Source organism: Corvus kubaryi, unplaced genomic scaffold, assembly GCF_017639235.1.
Source record: "Corvus kubaryi isolate FWS band 111438036 unplaced genomic scaffold, C.kubaryi_AGA036_p1.0 37334, whole genome shotgun sequence".
Taxonomy (NCBI): Eukaryota; Metazoa; Chordata; class Aves; order Passeriformes; family Corvidae; genus Corvus; species Corvus kubaryi.
The window spans coordinates 17345756-17365063 of record NW_024581108.1 but is presented as its reverse complement, the minus strand read 5'-3'; the positions used below and the strand labels follow the sequence as shown (position 1 = coordinate 17365063).

The following is a 19308-nucleotide window of genomic DNA, read 5'->3' as shown; positions in this document are numbered from 1 at the left end:
TCCTATGAATATATAATAAGAAATATTCTTTCTTTGTATTTTTATTTACAAAAATATCACTTATTAGTATGTTAATATTCCACATAACGCTGTCCTTTCCCAAGTAACAGTAGTAAGACGTTCAGCAACTCCAATATAACATAAGCTTAACATCATTTCAAACTCACAGACTTGACAATTGGGCTCAGATGCCATGGAAAGGTCAATTATCCTCTTTAAATAAGTTACTAGTTCTAGCGTTCTTTCCTTAGCCCTGCCTTCTTCATGTGCGATTCAAATGTCAGTTGTCCAATTTAATCAAATGTAACCTCCATATGTGATTCAAATGCCATAAAAATTGAGAAATGTTATTTGAAAAACAACAATATTGAAAATCAGATCTGAAAATGTCACTTCCTATTTACACAGAAATCTTCTAATGTTTTATCCAAAATGTAGTTAAGGATATTCAATAGCACTTGCAAAAAACACAGCACCACAGAGTGCTGCTGTAACCCCAACATCCTCATCCAAAGGTTCTCCCTCCTCTTCATCAGCCAAAATTTATCCAAAGGAAAACACAGATTGAGCCTCCTCTTGCCACCATAGCATCTCCTCATCTTTGTCATGTATTATTTATCCCAAAGCACTTAAAGCTTCCTTTTTAACCTGTAATACACTCTTAATGAATTCACTGTGCGACTGGATTTGCAAACAGGAAGATAACTTAATCTCTTCTCCTGCCACTCTAGCCTGTAGCAGCCTCTCCATGAAGAAGTACAGCACTTCAGCTCTTTGCAGAATTTTTCCACCTCTGACTCCCTGTACTTGAGTAACACCACCAGGCTATAGCTAATTCTCCTGTAACATAGGTTTTGTATATATCCCAAAGAGCTGTAGCACACAGTCCTTGACACACATGGTCCATAACCATTCCAACAAAACTATGTCAGCAAAGCAGATTTGAAAAAGCAGGTGTTATTCCCCCCATTTTACAGAGAAGCTACAGGGCAGAGCTTAAAGGACAAACTAGGGTAAGAGCAGCAGCAAAGGTGGCTGGCACACTTTGTGTCTTTGCAGGGAGTGAGGACTGAAGAAGAAATACCAGTGGATGGCTAAAACTAAACCAAGACAACAGGCAAGTAATTAAGGTAAAATGAACAAAGCAAACAACAAAGAGAGGGAACTGAGCTGTATTTCAGTGGGTGAATTAGAGGGCTTTGAGTTACTCAGCTCTCAATTACTGGCTCACAAAAGCAAAAAGGGCTCCTCTCATCTATGCAAGCCCACAAACCCCCAGCGCGCATCCCAGGGCAGCAGCCTGTGCCAAGGATCACCATGGTGCCCCCGGGCTCAGGGCACACGTGGCGAGCAGCGAGCAGGGAGTGCTGTCACCTGTTCCACAGCATATTACTCAGAAGACCAAATCAAGCCTGAACTCTGAAACAAGCTCTGGCATCTGATTTGTTTCTCAGTATAATTCAGGTTGTTTGCTCCAACCCAAATCTCCGGTGCAGGACGTTCCACTCCACAGCTTGTTTCCTCTCTCCCTGGTTAACACACTTAGGCTCAGCTGAAATGTTAAGGATATTGTAAAGCCCTTGCATTTACCACGGCTTTTCTGAGACAAAAAGCTTATTTTGTAGGACGTTGGCTAAGAAGAGTTATTCTGGGAGCAAGGGGAATGCTAATGTAATGAACAGACGAAGAGGATGAATTTTACATTTTCAAGCATAAATTCTTAATGAAGTTAGAGCATGGGATAAGAATAGACTTTACAAAATAAGCATGGTACAGAAGAGACATGAGAAATCAAAACCATGCTTGGGAAACATCAGGGGTGCTAGTAGACACACACACACAAAAAAAGGATTAAAAGTTTATCTAGTTTTAAGGCAGATTACATCCTTATTTGGACATGAATTTTTAACAGAAATTGGCCCCTATTTTAGCCATGCCTCTGGAATACTATGAACCTTCACAGCAAAAGCTTAGCTTTTAATCTTAAAGTCTGGGAAAACTGTGATAAGATATCATCAACTGTCAGGCAAACAAACTGCTCCAGGTTGTGAACCTCAGAAAAATATTTAACATAAAACCAGATCCAACATAAGCCTGGACCACATATTTTTAAATAACTACAGATTGATACAACTCTATCACTGTTCTACAGTAATTCTGAGAAACCCACACAGGTGATGCATTACAAAACCAAGGTTTCCTAAAATACACGTATTATTTAGAAGGTCTTGAATGAAGACATTTATTTTATATATGACTTCTAACGTGTGTCTACCTACATATAAGTGGAGACATAAATGTTAGAAAACAGATGCAGATTTAATAAATTAAGATAAATTGACTCAAACTGAATTCTCAGCTTTGAAATAAAGTACGGAATGGACAGATATGGAACTCTTAATGATTTCTGCAGTCTCCAGAGAAACACTCATGTTGAAATACTAAAACCAAAATTTGTCAGTTTGCAATACTAAATCTTACTATACTCTACTGTAACATTAAAAATGGCACAAATAAATCAAAATAATCTAGCTAGAAACAAAAATATATAACAAAATTGCTTGGTTTTAAAATAAATTACTTTCATAACCAATCTCACCAATGACCTTTTAAGCCATCTCATATGTAAAGAAAAAGAGAAAGTGTTGATAAATGGGAATATTCATCTTGTATTTATTTTCTTCCAAATTTTTATTAGATGTAGCATTATATAGATTTTACAGATGAGAAAAAGAAAAGAAAAAAAATTAATATTTAAGAAAAAATATAAGCAATTTTTAAAAATATTTTGTAACAAACATTTTCTGCATTACCTATTAAAATGCAGCCAGTAAGAAAAGCAAATCTTATTTCCAGCTGGCCAAAGTATTTAGTACAACACACAGGCTTCTAAACAAACACAGGAGCAGAGAGAGCACAGATCACGCGTGCAAACCAACACCACCTGCGTGTCCGGAGAACACCCTTCCTGCAGAGAAAGCACAACTCCGAAACCAAGAAATACTTCTCCCATTAGCGACCACTTACAAGAGCACGATGTAAAACACCGACTGCGGCGTCCTGCGGCCGAGTCTGCAGCTGCCCTTGTTTTTGACAAGAAGGGGGAAGTTGCAGAAGCGACAGGTCCCAGTTTTGTGATCCATCTTGCCACGAGCGGAGGCTGCGCGCACTCAGCCATGGGGCGCAGGCCGGGACACGTCGCCACGGGCTGCTCCTCCATGCCAAAGACAAACGCAGCTCTAATCAACTGCATTTTGCTCAAACTAACTGCAAGTTCTCTGCAAGGGCAATGCAGACACTCGTGACTTTAAAGGAACACTCCTGGTCAATATTTGTGGGTTGATTCACTCGGAAAATTGGACATTTAATGATTCTGGAATCTTCCAGTCTCTTGGAAGCAGAATGGGCAAGCAGCTGCATTAAATTGAAGTGTGGAGAAAAGCTAATAGGGACTTTGACAAGATTTCTTTATGTGGAAAATTTTGCCCTAAAAATTTTCTGAGAATTATAAGTTGACCTTTTCTACTATTTTAAATTTCTCATCTGCTCACAAATAAAAGTGAGTATCTCAGGAACAGAAACAGAAATGTAATAAAAGTGTACAAAAATAATATTCACCCCTTGTCAGGCAAGTTATAACCCAAACACACATTATCACTTCTACTTGTGGAGCATGTCTTTGATGAGAATCAAAAGAACTACTTCCAAAAATGGCTTCTTTAGTGTTTATATAAATAAATGCCCATCTCAGCCCAGAGATGTGACAATGCAATTCTCAGTGCACAGCAAGTCTTTCCCAGACGGCCGGATCAATAACATCCCTGCGCTAAAGACCTAAAGGTCTGAAGAAAGGAAAGGACAGGGAGAACAGGAAGGAAACAAAAGCACACAGAGCTCTTTCACCACAGCAAAGATTACGGTTTGAAGATTTTATTTTAGAACATTAATAATTCATAATGACAGTGTAATGTAAACTAGGTTAGAAGATTATGCTCTCAAGTACCACACAAGGGATTGAATGACAGAATAATAACAACTAGCCAAAGTAGCAAAATTTCAGGAGATAAATGAGGGGAAGAGAGAACTTATAAAAGAAGCGTATTTGAGATGAATGAACAAAAACAGGAATAGAGAGATGCTGAAGAAAAGGGGAGCACAGATGCAGCCTGTAGAAACAGAGCATGAGTGGGTCCATTTACAGCAGATGAAGCTCTGCAGGCCCTCTGGCATGGTAGTTATGAATATTCAAACAAGAGCATAAATTTGAGACAAAAGTTCACCATAGCTCAGGGTAGTGAGACACAGCTGAAATGGGACACCATTCCAAAAATTGCTGAAAAGTTACCTGGAGATCCTCTTTCCTTCTTTATATTCTGAACTATCCTTAAGTTTTCAGGTTAATATTGATCCACTAAATGGTTTATCTAACTAAATTAAAACTGTAACACTTGTCTTCAAAAAGCAATTTTTTAAGGAAACGCAGTGGAGAGGAACCTGCTGCTCATGGGCAGGAACAGTCTTGGGCTGACACACACAGCTGTGTAAAATAACCTCTGTTTTCCCCCAGCTCCACACCGTGAAGGTGACATCAGGTACTTGCTGTTAGTACATCTTTACTATTGGTACTTCAGCACAGGACATTAAGAGGGCCCTTTGCACACTCACTGATTTTCCAAATTAAAACTAAAAATAGCCCCTGGTTGCCTCAGAGTGCAATTAAAAACAAATCTTGGATAATGCATGGCACTGTCTATCAACAATAATAAACGTATGACTGTCTGGTTAAGAATTTGTATTTCTTTCTCAGAACTATTCCCTTGCCAGGAAACTTTCAGTGCTCTGGTTGTTTCTGTATCCATATTTAAGATCAAAAGGTCTTTGAAGGAGAGACTACTTGGAAAGAAAAATTTTATGGAGAACTGAGCACACCACTGTCGTTTGAGGAACTCACTGTTATTTGAGGATAAGGACAGAAAAAGAAAGGCTTCAGTATAGAAAAAACAGTTAAGAACCTTCTGAGCTCTGTTGCTGACTTGTCCCAACCATCCCGAACTCTGAACAGGGCAGGGGTGGTAAATGAGTCAGCTCATACACAGGTGCACCAGCAGATCACATCCTTCAAACACGATTCTACAGAAAAACCAGTCATGAACGATAACCTTATATGGTTTATAGGTGAAATGGCCAACAAACAGTAAAGCCCTCCAACTTCTAAAGTCACAAGTACAAGCTCCCCTCTGGGAGCCTCCAATTTCCCAGGTCAAACCACCAGGTTATGATTTACAAGTGGTCCCAGGGAAGGCAGCCAAATGGCGAGCCTGGAAGGAGACAAGAATTCACACCTCGGGCTCCAAACCCCAGGGTTTAACTCTTCTGCTACTGCAGCTCCAGGCAGGATGCAGGGATTTTTTCATTTATATAATGCCTTCACATGAAAAAATTACACCATTCATGTCACCATGCCTCAATATTCCCAACCATACTAAAGTAAACAAACAGCTTCCCATCAGTCCAAGACACACAAGAAGTTATCTGAGCCTCTCACATTTCAGGTATCACCAGTGTGTCCCTCCCATGTAGTTTCTTAGATGGGAAAAACGACTCCCAAGAATAATAACCAGTACAAAAGAAAAGGAATAAGGAAAAAAATTTCCATTAAAAAAGAAATTAATTCTGGGAAACTCATTCATTCAATGTGAGATGTAGATTAGAATTCAGTTGCCAAAAGCTTACCTACTCAAAATTCATCATTTCACATTATGCATAATGATATATCCACAAAGTTGTTCTGTTTCTCATTATTCTTGAATTGCTGATCTACACTGTTTCCAAAAGTGACATTATGCTGTCTTGCAGTCAACTCTGACCAATTATTTAGCACATTTAAGAAAGCAGAACCTGTACCAAATTAAGCACTAAACCAGGAGGATAACACTTACTTGCAAAACCAGAACAATTTCCAAATGTCATTCAAACTGAATATAGGCCTCTTCATTAATCCTCCAACATTTGTCAGAGGAATTTCTAACTAAAAAAACCCCAAACTCTTAAAACCTGTATCATATCAAGTGACTTTACACTAAGCAAAATTTAAGCAAACATAGGAAACCATCAACAACTTTTGATAAGCCTTGAGGTATTTCAAAATAAAGAAACTTATCAAGGCTGAATTCTGAAATGTTTTTGATCTTCCCTAAAAATAAGGAACTTCTTTTTACAGCTGCTGCCCTGATGTTGTAAAATATATGCAGTCTTCAAAACCCAAACCACAGGTGATCTGGGGATGTGTGTGGCAAGAATACATCCTTATTCTATGGAAGGGATTTCTGCATCTGCCTGGAAGCAGCAGGACTGGAGTTACAACACTTCTCATCGAGGCACACCAGCCATCCTCATTCACAAGAAAAAGAGCCACGGTCTAACAGGAGACCCATTCCAAGAAGGTGGATGCCTCCATCCCCACCCTTTGGTGAGGGTTTGCTGACCAGCACCCTGCAAATCTGGAAAGCCCACTGGATTCACTGCAATCGAGCAGACTCGCCCAGGACACTGCCCACCCAACCTCACTCATACACCCAAACAAGCCATAGCTCTAAATATAGGTCTCCCCTCATCTATTGCAACAGCTTGTACAAAAAAGGCTCTAAATAAAGGCAGGCAACCCTCCAGGACATTTGCTGAATGCCTATGTATAATATATTCTTGTTACTTACCACAGTTATTGATTAAAGGCTTGTTTCCTAGAATAGGCTTTTTATGTAAATAAATTAATATATTCTTAAATTTTATCACAGATGTCCATAAAATCCTAATTATATAAAACTCATAATGTTGTAATTACACACTGATCAAGTAATTATGTAGCGTGCTTAAAGACTATTTTGGAGCAACATTAGGTTTCTCATTTTGTTTTGCTTAAATAAGACAGCAAGGGTCTGGTCACCATCACATCCACAAATGGTGACCAGATTTTGTACAGCCTAAGAAAAAATTCTATTAAACTATTCTGCAAAGCTATAAAAAAAATTAATAGCTATTTCCAATAGACTTCATTAAAGCTAAAATTTCCAAGGGAAAACATTCCTATAAAAATAACCTCCACCATACATCCCTATAAGAACATGTTCCACAACTGGCATGAATTCATGAAATTGAAATAGCATGAGAAAATGCCCCTTGAATGATCCAGCTGAAGCCAACTCTTCCCTTGGTTTGGTAGGAAATTGAAGCAAATTTCCACTGAGACTTCACCTCAGCTGCAGCGCTCAAGAGATGCCAGAAAAACAGCACCTGAACACTTTTATCCTTCTTACCACAAACAAATGAAACTGTTTCCAGAATTACTAAAAACGTCTCATATCTTGCTGAGGGTGTTACACAGAATGTAACATTTTCTGGAACGGGGGTAATTGCACTCGCCTTTAATCTCACGGTTCATCACTTCCAAGTTAGAACAATCAATTCATGACATCTCTTAAGCAACTCGAGATCAAAAAATGTTGTAAATTCATATTTTGATTAAATTAAAGGACAAATATGAGTGCACAAAGATCTGCCAGCTCATAAAGAGGACCAGCTGTGAAACATGGCCCCATTTTCTTCTTCAGTAATTTGACTTTCCTGTTACCCCCAGAAGAGTGCAAGCCAGATTCCAAAGACAAGACTCAGCACTTGTTCAACTGTGGACATAATTCTCTTTTCTTCCTAAAGATGTATGACCTTAATTCCAACCCACATTTCCATCAACTATAGCAGTCTTATTCCACCTGTTATCAATTTGTTTTTATTGTAATCAGACCATATTTCCTTTTACTCTTTTGAAAGGTTTACATTATTTTCATTTGTTCAAAGGTTATGTATAAAATATTTTCAATCTTAATTAGATTAATTCTTTCAGAAGCCATGAACTTCCATGCCATCTGTCTTGACATCAGATGCACCAACAGTCGTTCATCTGTCGACATAAAATTATCAATGGCACCATGAAACATAGGGAAGGAGGGAAAATCTGTGCAAATTCTTGCAAATGCAATACACCAAAGGTAAAAAGTAAGGAAGGTTTAACGTGAAGGCACAAGTTTTTCTTGTTATATTTTCCAGCAGTTCCTTGCATAGCCATGGAAATGAATCACTGCCTGGCTAACCTGAGGTGTTAAGCTGAGTAGATCAATGACAGTGGTGACTTGCCAAGATGAACCTTTGCTCTAAGCAAGCAGGAATGGCTATCACTGGCACCGTAACCAAGTAAACAAAACTACAACAAAGAAAGACAGGATAAAACAGGATCAAGAGCTGCACAGGTGAAAGCAACAACGATGAAAATAAAAACTTATTATAGTCGACCAAAGCTCTTTCACAGAACCATGTATCTGTGAATCATCAACCATTCAGTATTTGAAGAGCAGATGGCTGGAAGGTCCCCATATGGGAAAAATATTATTATCAAGGAGTCCATAGTAACAGTGGAACAAAGCTTGCCATTAAGACTTTTATATGAACTGTTTTAAAGAGAAAATTATTCACTGACCCATGTCAGAACCCTGAAAATTGAAAGTTTCTCAGAGGAAGAAAAAGCAGTAAGTACCAAAAAGGCTTTTGAAAATAATCAATAATCATCAGCTCTCATCTCCAAAAAGTCTCAATTGACTTTAACAATAATCTAATCTTGATATTAATTGCCACTTACCAGTCTGTTAATTAGCCCCAAGGCTAAACCGTATTTAATCGAGTTTAATCACCCTTGTTTAAAGGAACATTACCCAATACCAGCCTTTAAATAATAAAAATTCATTTAAAATTAGATTGATGGCAATGACATTGAAACATTAGGAGACTGCTCTGTAGCTGCTGTCCTTCACTTTCCCCAGCTGCTGCCAAAGTGAGCACCTTATTAAGAATTGTCACCAATTGCTGCCCAACGTGCAGGGAAAGCAGCAGATGCTGGGCAAGCCTCTCTCCATGGCCATGCACAACAAGAACAGACACATGCAACGTCCCTCTCCCCTGCTGACAACCTGATTTCCACTCAACAGATGTCATATACATTACTCTGCATTAGAGCAGCAGAAGCCTAAAATAGTTCAACTTCACGTTTTCTGGCTAGTCCTACCAGAGCTGGCCAGCAAGAGCAACCTCCCTCTGAAATAACATCTAGATTCAGGGGCTATTGCATTACCACCTGATGAGTAACTGAAATTTGACCAGCCACATCCACCCTGCAGCATGTGAACTCCAAAACCAGCCCTCTGGTGCTATGCTGGCTCAAGTTTTAAGTAGGTACCACTGAGCTCTGGTTTCATAATCGCACACGCAAAGATCTCCAGCGTGTGTGAGCCTTTGCCTGGGACTGTTCCCCTTAGAGTTGGTGAAATTTCCTCTTAGTGAAGAGGCTGAAGGTTTGCACTGGGGTTGCTGATGACTGTGCTTGTCCCACAAGAGCACAATGAGGAGCAAGAGCTAATCCTGAAGGGAGAATGTATCAGTTGAGCTGTTAAGTGCTTTAATACAAACGGAGTTGGTTTGGGCTATTTTTGGTTTAGAAACTCTTGTATCCTTCACCCAAGCCAGCTAACAACAGGCTTGATTCTACTCCTTATCCTTTGCATACCCTGTGCTTGGAGACTTCAGCCTGCCAGCCTCTGCAAGAAAGTGGAGTGGATTTCCAGTGAATAGAACAGGGTGGAGTATTTAGCACAGACCCACGGTTTAGACAGGGGTTTTTAAGGACCCCACTTCAGGCTGTTTAAAGTTGGTTTTCGTGACACCAGACATGCCTACGAGGGCTCCTCTGCTGCACAGTACAAGTTGCACATGTGCTAACACAATGTACCACCAGGAACTGGCAGGCACACACCATCAGACAGGTTTCCATTCCTTAATCCATTTTATCTACATAGGGCGTACACACGAACTACAAAAAATTTGTCTCAGTAAGCAACATCAACTTGAACAATAAATGGCTGGAAGTAAGTTGTGACTAGGAAGCTGTTTCTTTCTGTTAGATGTTATTCTCTTGAACTGTAAAGTTGTTAATTTCAGAGATGGTTATGCCAACACCAAACCGTTAGAAACTCCTAGTTGATACCTCTCCTTACCTCCACTGGAAAGGATGGCTGTAGCACGGACTAGATGGATTGCTCTGGGCTTGTGAGTTCAGGTAAAATACTAGAGGAGAAGTGACAAGTGCACAGTCAGCACTAAAAGGGAATTTAAGATGCTGCAGACCTGGAGCAGATGTAGGAGAGAACATGTGCTGATGAACATCATTTCCTCGGCAGTGGGAGTACAAAGTAGAGGAGATTCTGACAAGGTACCACAGTAGAAAAAAAAAATCAGGGTCAGTATCACAACTTCTGTTTCAATAAAGAGAAAAAAGATAATTCCAAAATACAAGTTATATCTTCTAAACAAATGCAATAAACTAAGTGGTCAAAAGTTATTCCTTTCCATTATCATCCAAACCAAAATGTATTTTTCAGTCAATTTAATGTCTATTCAATGTTATTTTTCCACTACAAAAATCCTCCAATCTGGAATTATCCAAATCCCTTCTTGCAGTGATTTCTAGGCTTTCTGGAATACACACCGTTGTCAATCTCTAATCTAAAACATTTAATTGAGAAAAAAAGAACAAATTGATAACAGCACCAGCAGCAAAACATAGACCATTTGTATCACTGCCTTCACAATTTGGGAGCCATGGTTCCATGCCACGGCTGTGGCAATAACCAAAACACGCAACTGTGAAAATAGGAATTACACAAACCATTAACTAGAAAACAACATTTAGCAGTGGCAGTTGTTTTAGAGCAACAACTAATTAAGCCTGAAAGCAGCACTGCAAATGGCTTTATTCTAATTTTAGCAGTGGGGAAACTGAGGCATGAAGAGGTTTAGTGGCATGTCCACAGCACATCCACGGTAGCATCAGGATTGCAGCTGAGGGTGCTGCTGCCCAGCTCTGTGCTCAGCTCTGTGAACTATCCTGCTTTTGCAGGGTCAGCAGCCAATGCACACTTGTATTCACACAGGGCACAGAAAAGGTCTCAAAGTAGCTGCTTTTCAAAAAGCTGCAAACAGACTTGAACATAAACACAGAGCAGAGGTTCTAACACCTACTTTAGTGAACTATACACGATGAGATGTCCTTCACTAGAAATAAAGTAAAAGTTAACTTACAATTATTGGTATTACAAAGTGTGCTTATGCCTTAAAATACAAATTAGTGCCACTGTATTCTTACACCTGTAACTTGGATTTTTGACTGAGGGCTGAAAAAAAGTTTCTATTTACCATATTTAAACATAAAAGTGAGCAAAATGGAAATTTGAGGCATGCTTCAGTTTTGTTTAGAATTCAGATATTTTACACTTAAAAGTCCTGAAGGCAAGCATGTTTGTCCATGCTCCTAGCTTTAAATTTTTTGATGAATCCACATACTTATCAGTTAAGCAACCTTTACATACTGGAAATCCTCCCCACTGCTTAAACACCTGATGAGCTTCACAGTTTGCAGACAGAAAAGGTTAAGCCTGCCTCTTACCCTGCCTCCTCTTTCCACTGACTACACGAAAGATTCTTTTCACCTCCTCTACTTATGAACACAGTATTAAATATACAATTTCCTTAATTTTACCTAACAGAAATAATAAATATAATTACGAACATCATAAATAGAAGTTTCCATTAGTAGATTTCAAAGCATTTATAAAGGACACAAGCATTAAAAAGGAAATGCTTGTTAAAATTCCATTTGTGGAAATATATGTGGCAATGTAAGTAGAGACTTCTTGTTTCAAATCCAGAAGTTTTCAATAGTGTTCTTAATTCTAGAAGATAGCAAAGGTTTCTGGAGATTTTAACACTGTGACAGCTTTCTGACAGATTACTAAAAGTACTTTTTAAATCTGAAGAATAATCAAACTAGAAACACAGAGTTACAAACATTCAGTTTTACTACACTAATGCTTGGGACAAAACCTAACCACAGTGTATCCCAGTTAAAAACATTTAAACATTGCTTTTTTTGGCTATACTTCATGGTTATTACTCCACAAAACTAAAATGTTAAAGCTTCCAAAATGAAATTTCGTGTACAGACGAGTAAGCATGACAGGTAAAGAAAGGTCTAACAAATCAAAGCACTGTCTATTGGCCACAGAAAATTTTGGCCAGTTTTTCTTCATAGCTTCAATTTGAAATGATCAAGTGCAATTTATTTTTCACAACAGTCCTTACTGGATCCGCAGAGATGGGGCTCCAAGCCTCTGCTTCCTCCGCTTCATCATTGTGCTGATACACTGATATGCCTCTTCCCAGCATAAGAAGCTTAGAGCTGGGAAGGAGAGGCCACTGTTATCACTCCAACGCAGAGCACAGAACAATCAGTGCAATTCCAAGCTCTTCATATACCCCCAGTGTCAGAGAGACCTCGGGAGCTCAGTAATGGTCCAGGTTAATCACACAGCTCATGTCAAAAACCTAATTATTTATAAAAAAAGAACAATTCAGATTATAAAATCTTCTGCGAGCCTATTCACAGCATCCGGCAAAAGGAAACGGAGCCCACCAGAAGGAAAGGAAGGTGCCGACAAGCCCAGGACACAGAGGGGCCATCTGAGCTGTCACACCGCCAGCAACACGGTCCCGCCACGCTCCGGGCGAGCACGCCGCCAATCAGCCACCAACTCCCGGGCTTCCAGGAGCAGGAGCAGCCCTCCTCACCAAACCAAAGGGAGCGCGGAAAGCCAAAGGGAGCGATGGCACACTTGAAAGGATTCTGGCAGGAATATGACGGAGCAGCTTGGAAACTCGCACGGCGACAGGAACAGAGGCAGCGCTCCCACCCAAAGCCTGGCAGAGCCCTCAGCGGCGGGAGAGGAGCAGCTGCTCCCGGCCGGCGCGGACACGTGAACCAGCCCTTGTTGAGAAATCAATCCCCTTGCATCTTAAAACATCTTCCCGTAACTCCCAAACTGTGTTCCAGCCACAAACTTTATGGATTCCAGCACTGAAAAAAGAGCAGCAGCCTGGGGAGCCGGATGCTGGAGGGGAGGAAGGGGGAACACACCTTCACTAGGAGGCAAAGTTCCCCTTACGCTGCAAGCAGTTCTGCTTGCAAACAGCAACTTCAGTCAGCTCAAAATCAATTTTGTGCTATTAATATAACTGCCCCAAATTATGTTCAAGATTTTTTAAATGTCTATTCGTAAGAATGTCACTTTCTCCCCCAAAATTTCCATATATATGCTTGATAGGCTGTATTTAGGCTGCCATTCACAAGTACTCATCAACCAAGTCAAATTCCACATGACAACTCCTATCTTGAGACCCTTCCATGATTCCAGTCACAGTCCCACACTACAAAATCCCAACCTCTCTACAGCCAGGAGAACAGAGTGCCAGGCTCAGGAGGAAGGGTGGCTGTTCCTTACACAGCCAGAGCCCCTGCCCCCCACACTGTGCCTCTGGCGTAAGACAGCACAGCAAGCAACAAAAATTACAAATTTGGTATGCTACATATAATTCTATTGTACTTATTAAATGAGAGTCTGGATTAAGTAGTGGAAACTTGACAATAAAAACTGTGCAAAGTACTTTTTCCACTTTTAAATCCTTGATGAAAACCTCCATAAATTCTTTGTCTCTGAGATTACATTCTATACAGAACACTAAAATACTCCTGATTCACCAGATCATTTCTTTTAGAGAAAGAATGCTTTCAAATTATTTTTAAAGCCTAATACACAAATAGCAGCACTGCTGTAGAGCCCTATAAGAATAATTGGGCACGTTCCACCTCCAGAACCAGCCCCATGGATCAGCTTAAGAGCAGCGGGTTATTTTTGACCTACTGCTTCTGCTTGTGAGCTGCTGCTTCCATACACTCAGAGAAGGATGGGGTGGTCAGAAAAGAGCACCTCTTTCTCTCCCCATCTCTATAAAGCACCACAAGCAGAATGAATTCACTGGAGGCATTATTTCTTACTTTATTTTCAGATCCTAATCAGAACAGAGAGCAAAAGCAGCAAAATTCCCTACTCCTTTTCAGAACCATTTTTCATCCACTTCCTGCACTTTGGCTTTCCCACTCTTGGGACAATGGCACTTGCTCCTGGCAGGGAAACGGCATCGATCCATCACCAGCACAAACACTCACCCGCCAAGACGAGCAGAAACTGAATTATATACTCCATTTCTCTGCAGATACAGGGGAAATTCCCACAGCACCTGAGCATGGCAGAATGAAAACATAAACCAGTACTAAAGGCCAGAAATTTTCTTTCCTGCCATCAAACTTCTTATTGTTTCCAAGGTCTAAACATTAAAAAGAACACAGGTAGTTCCCCACATGCCCCCCAAAGAAATTCCTTGGTGTGTTTGTGTGTTATTTTACTGTCAGGAAGCTGGGGGTAAGTTTAACAAATTATGATGAAGACTTGTTTGATGAAACCCCCTCAGAAATGTATATGGTAGCAGAAACTAAGAATCTTCAGAGGTTTATAAGCAGAATAGTAGTGTAGAGAAGGAGGAAGAGAATGAGAGAAAACAAGTCCCACAGGGGACATAAGCTGCCTTAAAAAGTAATTAGAAGGATAAAGACCACCATAAAAGGCTTGTACATGTCTTTAACAAGCACTTTTATGTTACCATGTTTCAGAGATAGACATAAAAACTTCAGGTAAATATTACTCTTTACCAGCACCAATCACCACCAAAACAGCAGTCTGTAAGATTTGGTTCATATAAATGTGTATTTTTACTGGATATACCCGGGATTAAAATTATTTTTTCATGTTTCTTATGCCTCCATTTTCTTTTTCCATTTGTATACAGACTTTAAAAGTATATTTGATACAGATGGTTGATAGCAAGAAATAATTACCATGAAAAAACTTACAGCTGAAGTTAGAAACTGGTTTAGCAAATTTAGTTTGCTGAGAAAATTACTCTTTTCAAATTTGGATATAATATGGGAAAGCCATATTTTCTTTTTAGAAAATTTTGCATTTAGACAGCACAAAAATTACAGCAACCCACACCATAAACCCTGGCTTAGAAACCATGAGGATTTCAAATATAAACCCACATTTTTCATTAAAAAGCCTGAACAGGTCAATAAGGTTCATGCTATAAAGAAATGAATTCATTATTAATTTTTTATTATTGGGGTACTAAACAAGAAACCTGATGGCTCAAGGGCAACCCCAGCTGGATTTAGTGACTACTGATCAGCCAAGGAGGCAAGCAGAAGCAATAGTGAGCTCCAGGCTGGTGCTGTGCATCCTGCAGCCACAGTGAAATGCAGTTTTCAACCTGATCTTCTGGGTGCTGAACTGCTCTTAAACACATGAACACACAGAGGTGCTTCACCACGGGATGCTCCTGCTGCAAAGTCCCCACCTTTGTCCTTTCAGGTCTGGAACGTCTCTAGTGCGATTCACGTGCAGGTGCACATCAAAACCATGTGAAAGCTGCAGCCAACAATACAAAAACTGATCTCTGTACAGAGAACAGAACAGGATAATGGCTGAAAATAATTAAACTACTTCAACTAATAGGCTGGAGATCAAAGTTTGAGTCTATCACTCCACATTCGCTATTTGAAACTAAAGAAAATATTCATGAACGGTAATTATTTCTTTTGTGAACAAAGCATGGGGGAAAACATAACCAATACATTTATATGCATAATTCATTAAAGAAAAACTTTGAACTCTGATTATTGAACCACACCAGAGACAAAATATAACTACTTATTCCTGTTCTCTAACTATTCAATCTCTTAGCAGCCTACAACTCAGCTGAATATAATTTCCTTTAGTGCATTAAACATAACCCCCTATAGAAACACAAACACTTTAAGCACATTAACAACAAAATGGTATCTAAATTATCAGGCATTTCTCTTAATGTCACCCTGCATACAATTCCCCCATCTGTTTTACATGTCTGCTCACTCTGTGCTGAGTATTTCAAAATTAAGATTGCAAGATATCCAAGTGCAAAGCCATCCTTTACAGTGTGCCTGTGTTTCCTTCTGCTAATACGGAAACAGTCATCAACACTCATCAACAGACTTCACAGGCTCCATCCCACCATTTATTCTCTTCAGCTTCCCCCCAAGACCTTCTTTAGGTGACAAAATTTCTCATGTTCTCCTGACAAGTACAGTGAAACATGTAACTCCACTCCTTTTCCTTAGCACAAACAAGCACAGCAACTGTTGTTGTCTCTGCCTACAATCAGTTCCTGCAATAAAATAGAGATTACTCATACTGACCCAGGAAATATGAAGCATTGAGAGTCAAACAAAGAAAAAGTTTAGAAGCATTGTCAGGAATAGCTCATCCTTTTCCATTCAGCAATGACAAATACCTGAGCTAATCCAAAGGCTAAAATCTTTCTACTCAACAATCCAGCAAAGCAATCAGCAAACCAGCAGCCATAGTCAAGTCCTCATTCTGTTTCTGGCAGGCTGGAAAATAATTCCTTCCTCCCCCAAATATGATTTTTTCAGTGGTAAGTGCATCCCAACCTCCAGACTAGCACACAAAAAATGCTGAGTGGCTGACGTTTGTATATAATACAACTGCTACTGAACTGCTACAAAGGCTGGAGTTTGTGCAGAAAACGGATGCACCTCTTGAGGGTTCCTGGCTCCAAGCCAGGCACTTCATCCTCCTGTCCATTCCTGCTTCTGCTTCTGTCAGTGAACAAAAGCCAGTGACTGACAGTCAATAAGTCAGGACATGGGCTACACCCATAACTATCCCTACTCATCAGCCACAGCACTTTTCAGAATAAATTTTATTTTCAGAATTTATTTTTGCTTATGAGCTTCACTGTTAAGTTGATTCGGGCAGAGGAAAATCCTCCAGAAGAACTGAGAACTGCCTATAGCGGTAATGCCATTCTTTTTGACAGAATAGTTGAACAAATTTATACATAGTATATGTGTATTTTTACCTTCTCTTACATGCATATATTATAATTATTCCCTTGATACAAATTTCTTTAACTTCTAATTCAAAAACTAAGAGGATATTTTTAATCAAGTAAGCACTCTGATATTGGGATACGCAAAATCATGTAGATCAACTCCACAAGACCCTTTTCAGTGAGCCTGTACAGCATCATACAGCTCTACATCAGCCACAATGCACTACTGACTTCATGAACAGTTAAACTTCTCAAACAACAAGATACCATTTGGTTCTTGACTACACCTGGTACGTGACTTTAGAATCTGTAATTCCAGAAACTACCATCAAATAATCAGCTAGATAACAGAGGCAACTAAGACATTTCAATTCTTCATAGATTTTTAGTCTCACTAAGAGCTGCAACCTTGTGCTTAAAATTTATGGCCTGGATCTTCTTGACACAGGTTGCTAAATTTCTTCACATAATGACAGCTTAAAAGGCACTCACTTGTGGAAGAAAACTAAAGTGAAGTAATGAAAATTGCAGGAGTTAAGTAATACAGAAATAAAATATTCAGTCACTTGGTTTAGTTACCAGTAACTAAAACACTACACATTTGAAGCACTTCATTTGTATTTCAGACACCTCAAATGAAAATACACGAGTAGTCTTGTGTCATACCCACCTCCAGGCTGGAAAGAGCTGGAATATCTCTGGCATTCTCAATTTCAATTCCAAAAGTTTTGTGCAAAAATATCTAAGTTACATTAAACAAAAAACTTACTGGTAACTCACTGCTCCACTATTTGATCAAAGAACCTTCATAATCTTCAAATGATGAACACCACCTGTCTTAGAAATCTCTCAAATCTCGTTAAGCCAGCCTTTGAGGCATACTGGTTTAAAAAAACCAAAGCCAGTCAGTGCTTCATGTTCTTTAAATAACTCCCTGACTGGTTTATCATTGTCATATGAACTAAACAAAAAGGTCTGGTCATGCTCCACTTTTAAAAAAAGACCTTTTGATCCTCTGTATTGTTCAGCCCTGAATCACTGGCTCTACACAGCATTTTCTAAACACTGTTTCTCATACAAAGGGGATAGCTTACATTGAAAGAACTAAAAATTATTTCTCATTAGAACCAGAAACCTGAGGAAGAAAGGTTATAAGCTTTTGTGAGCTTCATGTCTGCAGTCCACAAGCTTTGGGAAACAATTTTAGATCATAATGCAATAGCAGGCAGTACAAAAGCTTTCTCTTTTATATAATGCGATCAATAATGCAATTTTTTCCACCATAAATCTGTAAGCATAGCAGAAGCTAAGCTCTAATAATACAACTGAAACACAAGTTAGTTCGCTAAAATTCTTTAAGCATCATAATGCATTTTAAAAAACTGCTGTTTGTTTAAATCACAGTTTTAAAAGCCTACTTTTCCTGACATGTGCTACTTTATTGAGATACCTCTATCAGGCTGCCTGCTCCACAAACACCTGACCTGGGTGGCCCGGGAGCTGTGTGCTTAGACTTCTGTCAACAGATTGTTTGAAGAGCAGTGATCAAAGTTGTCCATATCACATAAATAATCAGTGACTTCTCTGGAGTCACTTCAGCGATGTCACAGTGGCAACACTCAACACTGCAGCTACTTCCATATCAGGATCAGCTCAAGCTGGTAATTAGAAGTAAGCTTACACTGCCACTGCTCTTCCTACTACACTTAAGGAAATGAATAGAGGCTTCAGTCTCAGAGAAATCCAAGCTAGCTGTTTCCAAGCCCATGACAGATTCTTGAAAATGCTAACAGAGAAAACAGAGCATCTGCCCATCTAAACTACTTCCACAACTGAACAGCTATATATGTTCAAAACAAACCAAGGGATGAATAAAGAATAATTATACTTACAAGCTTCCTCTTCTGGGGAGACTGAGCTCTTTCTGGAAAAAAAATAAGAATGAAAACCTTGAGTTAATTTTATTTTTTACTATATATTACTAATTTATTTATCAATAAATGACTGAGGTTGAATAAATAAAGAGCTGGCCATTTCCCAGCGCATGCTCAGTGTAGAACTGCACAGCTCTGCTGCTGCACATTCACAATGCACAGTCTGGGGTACAAAAGTTGCTCATTTTGCTTAAATAATCACTGCCTTTGTAGTCAAAAAATCATAAGCACTCAACAGAGCAAACATAACTTTGAAATTCAAGCCTGAGCACAGATAAGGCAGTAATTAATTCTGTCCTACATACCTCATCAGCATCAGACCGAACCACTTCCAGAAGTGTGGAACGTGGTGTGCCTGCAGCTGCTGTGGTATGATCTCACACTCTCACCAAAAGAAAGAATTAATGCAATGGAGAAGATCAAAGTTATGTTT

General features: G+C 39.4%; 1 protein-coding gene across 7 annotated transcripts in view; it reads right to left on the bottom strand.

Annotated features, from left to right (window-relative positions):
• Positions 1-19308, bottom strand: part of MAST2 (microtubule associated serine/threonine kinase 2) — a 190399-nt gene that overhangs the window by 89899 nt on the left and 81192 nt on the right. For 5 of the 7 annotated variants that reach the window (XM_042030587.1, XM_042030588.1, XM_042030589.1 and 2 more), the window contains one exon: positions 18834-18865. In XM_042030587.1, the coding sequence (XP_041886521.1) occupies positions 18834-18865 (32 nt within the window). Of the gene's footprint in view, positions 1-10094; positions 10302-12237; positions 12444-18833; positions 18866-19308 lie in introns of those variants that run through there. The other 2 variants (XM_042030595.1, XM_042030591.1) reach the window with 2 other exon arrangements.